At 42.9% G+C, this 10577-nt stretch overlaps 1 protein-coding gene across 1 annotated transcript; it reads left to right on the forward strand.

Moving 5' to 3' along the window:
- Positions 1 to 409: 409 nt before the first annotated feature.
- On the forward strand, positions 410 to 10575 carry LOC102231241 (sodium- and chloride-dependent GABA transporter ine-like). Its single transcript, XM_014469415.2, has 13 exons — positions 410 to 957; positions 1243 to 1377; positions 2568 to 2772; positions 4265 to 4397; positions 5357 to 5491; positions 5585 to 5688; positions 5759 to 5883; positions 5971 to 6083; positions 8311 to 8451; positions 8533 to 8632; positions 8710 to 8810; positions 8909 to 9076; positions 9358 to 10575. The coding sequence occupies exons 1-13, from the start codon at positions 783 to 785 to the stop codon at positions 9499 to 9501; spliced, it is 1779 nt and encodes a 592-aa protein (XP_014324901.2). The 5' UTR covers positions 410 to 782; the 3' UTR covers positions 9502 to 10575.
- The last annotated feature ends 2 nt before the right edge of the window (positions 10576 to 10577 follow it).

The raw sequence follows: 10577 nt of genomic DNA on the forward strand, positions 1-10577 counted from the left end.
TGATTTTTCCCCCCTCTTCTCCGAACTCTGAAAGATTTTTGTAAAGAGAAAGTAAAACATCAGCATTTTTACAGACTCCAGCATGGTTCTTTAAATATTTGGTTATGCGACTAAAGCCAAATTGTATTCAACATCTGATGAAAAAGCTGAATTTAGATATAAGCCTAATGTTTACTATGAGCTTACTGTACTATAAGTTTACTGTAAGGTAATTTTAAAACTACATTTATGCAGAAGAGAGACGTGGACAAGAGATGTCCTCATAATTTAAGAGATTTTGAGACCTTTTGAATATTTAAAGACATTTAAAATTTTAATAAAAATTTATTTTGACAGATCACTTTGTTTTTAGGTTGAATTGCACATAAATGTCAAAAAAAAAAAAGATTTCTAAAATAATTAGCTTTTAAACCAGGGTTTTCACACTTTTGAGAGCTACTGTACAGCAACAGATTTTGAGCAGCAATCCTCTGTGCATGAAGGGGTTTCATCATCCTTAGAGAGTCTCACATGCTGGTTGAATCTCTGGCAAAAAAAAACTTTATCAGAATAAAAATGTTTTTTAAAAAAAAAAAGCCCAATTTTTTGCTACCACTTGCAATTTGTGACAACAATCCACAAAACTTCTTCATGCCACCTCTTAACTTTGACCAACTTCTTCCTGGATGCGAGCCTGGGAGCTGCCACATGCTGGAGTGTCTGTGGTAGGCTAATCATTAAGGATAATAAAAAAAGGCAGGTTATATCACCCCAGAGCTGCTTAAATCACCGTCAAGCTCTCCATGGAGTTTGGGTCCAGACCAGCAGCCGCGATGAGCAAGGAGGAAGCCACGGACCAGCAGCCCGGCAGACCGACATGGAGCAGGCAGATAGAGTTCACCCTGGCAGGGATCGGCTGCGCCGTGGGTTTGGGGAATGTTTGGAGGTTCCCTTATCTCTGCTACAGGAGCGGAGGAGGTGAGGAAGCAGGCTGCAAACAGAACAGCATTCTCCATATGTTTAGAAGTCTTGAAATCAGGGGGCAAAGTTTAACCAAACACACTTTGGTTTTCTCGTGAAATGAGCTCGGTGCGTGCCGGAATGTGTTTTGTAAACTTATTTGAAGCCCTTTAATACCACCTGGAGTGGAAGTTGATTGTTTTATAGTCATAACGATATATTTTATAGAGCTTAACCTGACCTGACTGTTACTTTCACAAAAGTTAAAGATTGAAGAGTTGACTCACCATGCCTGTCCGCCAGGTGCCTTTCTGGTTCCCTACCTGCTCATGTTGGTGGTGTTGGGGATCCCTCTGCTCTACATGGAGCTGACTGTGGGCCAGTACACCCGGAGAGGCCCGGTTCATGCTCTGGCCATTGTTTGCCCACTCTTTAAAGGTACTTTGCACTCGTTCCCCCCTATCCCTAGTCTGTAAACAAACAAAAAAACTCTACTGATTTTGTTTGGCCCCTGACGAGTTATGAAAATTTGACCCCGCCACCTTAGCACAGATATAAATTTGATATAAATTTGGACTTTCTGTTTTTAATTAGGGCAAAGTTATCACAGATCTTCTTAAGACAGAAAACACTGGAAGCAACACTAATTATTTGTCGTTAAATAGCCATACGTTTTGTATTCTCTTTCAAGAACCAAATGTATCCAGTGACTTTTATTTAAAATCTGACTGTGCAGCATCCAAATGTGCCTTTGATTTGTTTGTTGAACTTGGCAAAAGCAAGTGTTTTCAAAGAAAGAGCGACATAAATCCTGACTTCATTGCTCAGAAATAAATTTTTTAAAAATCCATTTGATAGAAAATGTGCTATTGTTTTTAAGGAGGTAAACTTTTTAAGACGTTTTGTATCTATAATGATTTGCACATCCCTTTCTAACAACAAATCTGACTAGTTTAATTACTTACTTTAATCACTTAAATTAAAACTGCGGTAGGTATCTTTTATTAAAAAATAATTATTGATGTTTTTTAAAATGATCATCATGTCATTGCAGTAGACAGTAAGACAGATAATTGGTGAAAAAAATCAAGCTCCTCTGCCTTCTCTCAGTGTGCTTACTGCAGAAATACACAACTAAGTCAGAAACAACCAATCAGAGCCAGGGGGAGGGCTATAGCGCCGTCAATCACTTTTGCGCTCACACTCTCCCTCTTACTTATTGCTAATACCATCAACAGCTGGTTTACAATTGCTAAGGCTAGTTAGGATATCCACCAATAACGGTGGATATCCTACGGTGGTTTTCCTGTAACGATGAGTTATTTTTCCACCATTAGCACATTGAGCAGCATACAAGAGGATGATTGACAGCACTAAGACCCTCCTCCTGTGTCTAATTGGTTGTTCTTGACCAGGAGCTGTGCATTTTTTCAGACTACAATAGCAACTCAGGTAGGAGCAGGAGGACACAATGACAGTTTTAATAAATATGAAAAACAAAAACATAAATTTGTATGAAGGCTTTGGCTCATATCACCAAAGGTTTGGACTCCCCTACCGTACACTGGAGGAAAAAATACAATAAAAGACTACATCTGACCTTTTTTTTTTCTTTTGTCTAACCTCAGGGGTGGGCATAGCATCTGTGGCCATCTCCTTCATCATGTGCACCTACTACAACATCGTCATCACCTGGGCCCTGTATTACCTCTTCAGCTCCTTCCAGGCGCCTCTTCCGTGGCAGAGCTGCAACAACACCTGGAACACGCCCAACTGCACGGACCACGCCACCAACAGCAGCCACTCGTCCACAGCCAGCCAGGAGTTCTTCAGGTGCGTCTGAGAAGGCGTCGGTCGCTGCTCCCCACAACGACCCAACCAAACCTCGCTAATGATTAGTGTGCAGCCGCATTACTAATTAACCTGCCGCTTTCAGGAGGCTCGCACAAGTTAATACTCCTGCAAAAGTGTCGCGAAAGTATAAAAACATAATCATTAGGGGGAAATTTGAAATGAGATAAAAGGCTGATTAAAAACGAGTTATCTGAGTCATGTGAGCGGTATCGGTTAATGTGAAGGTCAGTGATAAGGAGCTATGAGATAAAATATGGCAGTAGAAGTGTGTGAAATGTTGAGTGAGAATTAACCCTTAGCACCGACTCTGAAACGTTTCAACTCTCTTATTGGGAATTCAGAACAAACGGCGTTCTCCGCCGCTGATCTCACTGGAAATGAGATCAGCATATGCAGATCTGGTGCTGTTTTTGTGTACTCGTTGACTTATTAACCCCAGGATCTCTCTGTGCAGAAACAAGGCTTTTGGAAACGTAAACACAATGCTCTCCTGCAAACGCTGCCATGCAGAGAAGACTAGCTTCCACATACAGATTATGAATGTAAGGTACTTGGTGCTCTGCAAACATCATGAGTCACACCTCATTTCTTTGTGTTTTTGCATCGAAGGAGTCGGCTTTGGTTTTATGAAAAGAGGTCTTGAGTAGCGCCCCATTTCCTGAGTTGAAACTGCAACAAAAAAAACAGAAAAAGAAAGCAACTAAATTGTGAGATACACAACCCTGCATTCAGTGCCAGCAGGATGTTTCCCATAGAGATATTAGCTGAAAACCTCGCATAGAGTGGATGAAGCACTGAAGGATGACCTTGTTTCTTAAGACGTGACTTTTTTAAAAAGTGTTTCATAGTTTTTGTGCTTGATTCTTTTTTCCATCTGCCATTGTTTCCCCCTGTTGCTCCTTTGAAGTCCACACTGCTGTCACAATCAGTGACAGGAAATGAACACTAGGCAACAGAAAAAGCAGCTATAAAGTCTGAAGAAAAACTTTGAGCAACCTTCAGAAAGCCTGGAGAACTGAAAACGGCAAATATGAATACATTAGGTCTGCTTAATATTTTTCAACAGGACTCCGTGTTCTTATTTGCAGATCATCAAGACGTTTTAAAAGGCAACTTTATCTGTTGTCTGGTTTAATTGATAAAGAAATGTCAATAAAGTGATCCATCAATTAGCTGTACAGACTCCAATATGGTGCCAATAGGGTAGCTCTGCCACCAGAGAAAAAAATACACTTCATCTCAGAGGGAAGTTATATGTTGTTGTAACTCATCCCTCTTTTATTCAAAGATTTATTGTAGATGCTAATGGCTGTGGACAAGAAGGCTCTCCTGCAGCGGCTTATGTTACAGTGGCTCTGACGGAGTCTCTGACTGACTTTTTTGGTTTTGATGGTCTATTAAAGTAAAAACAGGAACGAAAGTTATCAATCGCAAATTATTAACGACCACTTCTATTTCCTTACTTGTGAAGGTATAAAATGCTGGGCCAGACTAGCGGAGTGGAGGAAACGGGAACCCTGCGGTGGGAGCTTTTCCTCATCCTCATCCTGGCTTGGATTCTTATATATCTGTGCATCTTTAAAGGAGTGAAGTCAACAGGCAAGGTGGGTTAACCTAGAGGTCACTGCAGCTCAGGGCCGGCCCAAACCTGTTTGGGGCCCTGAGTTGCCTTTCATGTGGGGCACCCCCATACCAACAGGTCTACACCAGATGCTTCATCGTTCCTATGCTGCTCTAAGTGTGCAACAGGACATAGCATTAGCATCATTCGTAATTAGCTTAGAACATACCGGTCTTGTTGTAGATATTAATTTTAACTTTACAGGAATAGCCAAGGTAAACAATTATTTGGGTTTTGAAATGCAGAGGGATATTTAAACGTGCCGTGTTATTTTAACTACTTGAAAGTGACATCAACCGACAAACACTGAAGTTACAGTAAACAAGTTAACAAGTTAAATACCTTATATTTGCCTAAGAGTAGCAGCAGCCATCAGCAGAGAAGAGATTGCCGATTATTAGTGTCCCAAGTCTAAAATATTATGTAGAAATAGTTTTTCCATGTGTAGTATCATTTAGTTTGTATAATTTAATTTTATTAAATATATATATATGCAATATTTAAACATATCACGATATAAGTGTTTCATATCAGTCGATACCGATAATTATTGATTCGGTTTTTTGTTTTAAATATCTGAAATACTGCCAAATTGGTGAAGTTTCCAGTTGAACTTGAACATTTCAGTGGTAAAAAACAATCCATTTTCTCATTTCGCGCTCCTTTCAATTGTTTACCAGAAGTGAAAATAGGCATGCAAGTTCACTTCCTGTCGCGAGATAAGATTTTTTTTTTTTTATTTACTCTATATATAATCATAAAAAAACAACTAATGGTTGCAAAATGAGTTGTGTTCTACGAGGAAAATAACACAAGCACACATTAAAATGTTTAACTTAGATGAGAAAGAAAATAATAATTTGATATTTTCTAAGCAGCCACTGTCTTGGGTGAGAGATGAAGAAATGAACCTGCTCTCTGTTGGTGCTACTGTGTGTGCAGGTGGTGTACTTCACTGCTCTGTTCCCATACGTCATCCTCATCGCCCTGCTGATCAATAACGTGCAGCTTCCGGGGGCTTCGGACGGGATAGCTTTCTTCATCGTGCCCGAATGGGACAAGCTGCGGTCCGTGGAGGTCAGAGCGGCTAAGTAGAGAGGACCCGGCTGGAGCGCCGGCTGGTGGAGAAATTACTTGAGACGGCGTAACAGACGACGGCGTGTTTTGCAGGTGTGGGTGAACGCTGCGGCTCAAATCTTCAACTCCATTGGGATTGGCTTTGGCTCCCTGCTGGCCATGTCCAGCTACAACTCCTTCAACAACAACGTTCTGAAGTGAGGAGACCCAAATTACTGGTGAAAATGGTTAGAAAGCAAGCTGAGCGATATTTTCCTGCTTCTACAGGGACACGCTGTTCATATCCATCACCAACTCCCTGACCAGCATCCTGGCAGGCTTCGTCATTTTCTCTGCCTTTGGCTACATGTCTTATCTGCAGGGCATTCCCGTCAGCCAGCTGGCGGTGGATGGTGAGGCAACATCCTCTCACAGTGAAACTATTGTACTTTTATTCAGTCACTACAACTGTCATCGTCGATCTTCTTGGATCTTGGCAGGTCCAGGACTGGTTTACGTTGTTTACCCACAAGCCTTCGCCAACATGCCGGTGTCCCAGCTTTGGGCTGTCCTGTTTTTCTTCATGCTGTTGTGCCTGGGACTGGACAGTGAGGTAGGCAAACTGGAAATTTGCTGTGTTCATACCACTGCAACCTTTTCACAACAACATCCACAAAGTTCTCACGCTTTTTTTAATGAATTAATAACTGGTAAAGTGAGGTGGTAATCAGACTAAGTTGAGTTTATTTGTACTGTATATATCACATTTCACCAATAATTCGAAGCTGAAAGTGCTCACACCACAAAATCATAATACAGTCACCAAATATGAAACAAGCTATAAACATAACTTTTCAACTGCCATCATCAGTACACATCAAATATGTTGATCAGTGTTCCAGTTAGCACTAATGAAAGGTAACTCTAAACAGGTGTCTTGACTTAAAGGAAGTCTGTGTTTCAGCATCTTTTCAGTTTTCTGGAAGTTTGCTCCAGATTGGTGGTGCATAGAAGCTGAATGCTGCTTCTTCTCCATGTGTCATTATTTGGGTGGTGAGGCAGAGGCAGCAGACCCAGGGTAAGATGAATAAGATGGTTTAATAATGAAAAAAGTCCAGAAATCCAAAAACATACAAAGTCCAGGCAGCACAAAGGAGCGGATGCAGAAGCTCGCATATAGTGACAACAGGTACTGGACAAACATGACGAGGAACACAGAACACAGGTGGGGTTAAATACACGGAGGGTAATCAAGGAGACAAGAAACACCTGGGAACAATCAAGGGGAGACAGGACAACACAGAGACAGAGAAACTCAAAATAAACACAGAAAAGGAACAGATCCTGACATTATCCTCCCCTCAAGGGCGGCTACCAGACGCCCAAAAACAAGTCTGAAACAAAAACACAACAAGGGTGGGTGGAGGGGCGCTGGACAGGGGGCCAGAGTCCAAAACAACAAAAAACAACCCAACAGAGTGGGCGGAGGCACAGGAAGGGCCAACAGTACAAAAACAACCCATCCATAATGGGCGAAGGCACAGGAGGCGGTCTGTCATGGGAAGTCCGGAGGGCGTCCGCGGCGCCAAAAGCAGGAACCACGAGGAAGGTCCGGCGGGTGTCCCCAGCGCAGGGGACGAGCCACAGGAGGCGGGTCCGGCGGGCGACGTCGGCGTGGCATGTGGATCAATGGAGGCGAGGACTCGGGAGGAGCTGTAAGAGGCGGGGACTCATAGGGACCACTGGGGACGCTAGGAGGCTCACTGGGGACACTGGGAAACTCGGAAGAAGCACTGGGAAACAACGAGGGAATACACAACCCACTAACTGGGGCAGATAACCCACTAACTGGGGCAGATAACCCACTAACTGGGGCAGGCCACGCCCGCAGCCGTGCCGCCTGTCGGCCAGATGCCAGGTGGGCTGCCTGGAACCCCATCACCATGGGGACGGTTGCCAGACCGGAGGCTGGAGTGGCAGCTGGAGCGGCTGGAGGCACAGAGACGGCGGCTGCTGGAGGCGCAGAGGCGGCGGCTGCTGGAACTGAAGATGGTGCTGGTCCCGGAGACGCTGAGGCTGGGCTGGGTGAGCGGACGTCCAGCTCCGGAGGCAGAGGGTCGCCGGCCAAGAAGGCTAGACCTGCCTGGCGTTCCCATTCTGCCTCCTCTTTTAGCTTCTCCAATCCCAGGGACTGGAGTTGGTCAGCCCATCCCTCCAGCACCAGGAGTAGCCTGATGGCTGCCCCAATGCGTCTGTGCACGAAGTATGGCTCCGCCACAATCTCTACAAAGTCTCTGACATTAAATAATAATTCATCCCAACGCACTGGGTCCATGTTGAAAAGAGAAAGAAAAAAAATCTTAACTCGCGTGCCTCACCGTAGATACTTGCGGTCGGGTCCTACTGTCATGATTTGGGTGGTGAGGCAGAGGCAGCAGACCCAGGGTAAGATGAATAAGATGGTTTAATAATGAAAAAAGTCCAGAGATCCAAAAACATACAAAGTCCAGGCAGCACACTATCTGCAGACGCTCGCAGATAGTGACAACAGGTACTGGACAAACACGACGAGGAACACAGGTGGGGTTAAATACATGGAGGGTAATCAAGGAGACAAGAAACACCTGGGAACAATCAAGGGGAGACAGGACAACACAGAGACAGAGAAACTCAAAATAAACACAGAAAAGGAACAGATCCTGACACCATGTTTGGTTCTTATTCTGGGGATGACCTGAGAGGTCTGGAGGGTTGATACAAACTACTTTCTACTTCCCCCTGACCTGTCCTGCTGTGTTCGTGATGCTGTTTGTTCCAGTGTATCCTTTGTTTTGTGACAGTTTGCGATGGTTGAGGTGATGGTGACCAGTTTCATGGACGAATTCTACCAACAGCTGATCCGAATTTTCAAAAGGAAGGAACTGTTTGTTCTTGCAGTCTGCGGTGTGGCCCTTCTGTTAGGGATCCCGTGTGTGATGCAGGTGAACCTTATAACCTATCAGGCAGTTCTTAACCAAAAAATGACCAAAGAGGACCTCCTTAACCGGTTTTTGTGCTTTCAGGTAGGAATCTACGTCTTCCAGCTGATGGACCACTACACTGCCATCGTCTCCATCATGTTCCTTGCATTTTTTGAGATTATAGCCATCTGTTGGAGTTATGGTGAGCGAAAGTTGGTTCTTGCCGCTTATATACATTCATATCCAACCACAGAGACGATCTACATTTTCTTTGCTCAGGTGTAAAGAGACTTTCAAGCAACATGGAAGAGATGACTGGACAAAAGCCAAACATCTTCTTCAGGTTGTGTTGGCTTGTAGTTGATCCTGTGCTCATCACTGTAGGTCTATCGCATAAAAAATAGAAAGAAAATCTCGACATCATCTCCTTACACCGAGTTTCACAATTCTTTTCTTTACCCCTGTCTCTTTGTGCCAGGTCATTCTGATTTTCTCCGTCATCCAGTTCAAACCGGCTCGCTATGGGGACTACGTCTTCCCTCCCTGGGCTCAGGGTGTTGGCTGGGTCATTGCTCTGGCCTCCATTATCTGGATTCCTCTGGGTGCAGTTCACACTTTGTGGGTGCTTCCTGGTTCGCTCATGAAGGTGAGTTCTACCCCAACTGAAATTTAGCGCCTCATTGTAGTGACAGCCTGATTTATTGACAAAAAACAAACAGCTGAAATAAATTCAGCTTTGATTATACTCATATAATCTTACACAAAAAAGTGTGTAAGAATGAAAGAAGCTTCAGATGCCTATATTCAAAAGGAATTTATAGGAGTACCAATATCTGTGCAAGTTTTGTTTAAAAACATTTATTTATTAGTGCGCAATCTATGTGTCATAAAAAGCGAGGTCAAATTTTTGCTGCATATCTGTTACAGAAACTGAAGCTATCGATCACACCGTATGCCCTGAATGCCACTAAAGGTCTATATAACGAGAGGGGGGAAGGAGCAGGAGAACCGGACATATCCGTCATCAGCACCGGCCTACCTGACAAAAAGCCCATTGAGACATACTTCTGAGACATTTAGTGTTTTGCTTAAAACACTCTGCTCCCATTGGAGGCAAACTCTGAAAAACTCCAGCTAATCAGAAATGAATGTCTGTCCTTGAATCTTACATGGTCTACTCAGGAAATTAAACAGAGGGATTTTATTAAAATTATATATATATTTTTAATTTTGTATATCTGCCTTGCAGATGGATGAAAAATAACCAGTTATTGTAATTTGAGTTATTCAATTTGTGGGCTTCTTGTGTATTTTGCTACCACACCAATTTTACCGGCTTTATTTATTGACTACTTTGAACGAGTGCGCCATCTTTTGGTCAAATCTATGCAACACAGTGCATTGGATAATTTTTAAAGCATAATTCCTATATTAGAAAATAGGACAATATAACGGTTTAACATTTGCCAGGGTGTCTGCAGGTTTCAGCAAGTCAAATTTACGACTTCTTAATGCCAACTTGAATGAATTTTGAGATCTAAAAATTGATGACATAAATGCAGACGTTGGTGGAGCAATCCGTACTGCAGTACAGTCAAGCATAGCAAAAACGGCGACATTTCTGGGGCATGTTTGTGCTTCTCACACTGCCTGTGGCTCTCTACAGCTTAAAAGTTGTTTTCTCCCCTCACAGAATGCAACTTGTTCGCCAACAGAAGAGATTCAGTGACAAGTGACGTTGTTTACCCATAACATACGCAAAAAAAAAGCTAATTAGCTAGCTAGCAAAGATATTTTAGCTGCTAGCTACAGGTAGCTTCGAGTCACAGATGTCTGCACGTGACTCCAACTTTTGGCTGACAGAAAAGTCCTGAGATTAAAAAGTCAAATTAACACATTTAAGGCTATCTTACATGTAGAAGACATTCTAATTTACTTTTTAACATTTAATTTTTGATACATGTATGTAAGAGTTCTTAAAGATGCGCGGACACAATGATTTGCAATCCACTGTGGTACTTCCATTATCTCATTGCTGCTGACTCATTTATTAGGTCAAACACGACAGGGAACTGCAGATATCACTAATTGGTCATGCAACCCTGTCATGTAAGATATAATAAAAAGATCTTTGACCAAAGTCCACT

The sequence above is a fragment of the Xiphophorus maculatus genome, chromosome 11 (genome assembly GCF_002775205.1).
Source record: "Xiphophorus maculatus strain JP 163 A chromosome 11, X_maculatus-5.0-male, whole genome shotgun sequence".
In the NCBI taxonomy this organism is placed as follows: Eukaryota; Metazoa; Chordata; class Actinopteri; order Cyprinodontiformes; family Poeciliidae; genus Xiphophorus; species Xiphophorus maculatus.

Coding starts and splice junctions, on each gene's coding strand:
- LOC102231241 (XM_014469415.2), top strand. CDS start 783: ATGGAGTTTGGGTCCAGACCAGCAGCCGCGATGAGCAAGGAGGAAGCC. Junction 5,492..5,584: donor ACAAGCTGCGGTCCGTGGAG/GTCAGAGCGGCT, acceptor CGTGTTTTGCAG/GTGTGGGTGAACGCTGCGGC. Junction 8,452..8,532: donor GGATCCCGTGTGTGATGCAG/GTGAACCTTATA, acceptor TTGTGCTTTCAG/GTAGGAATCTACGTCTTCCA.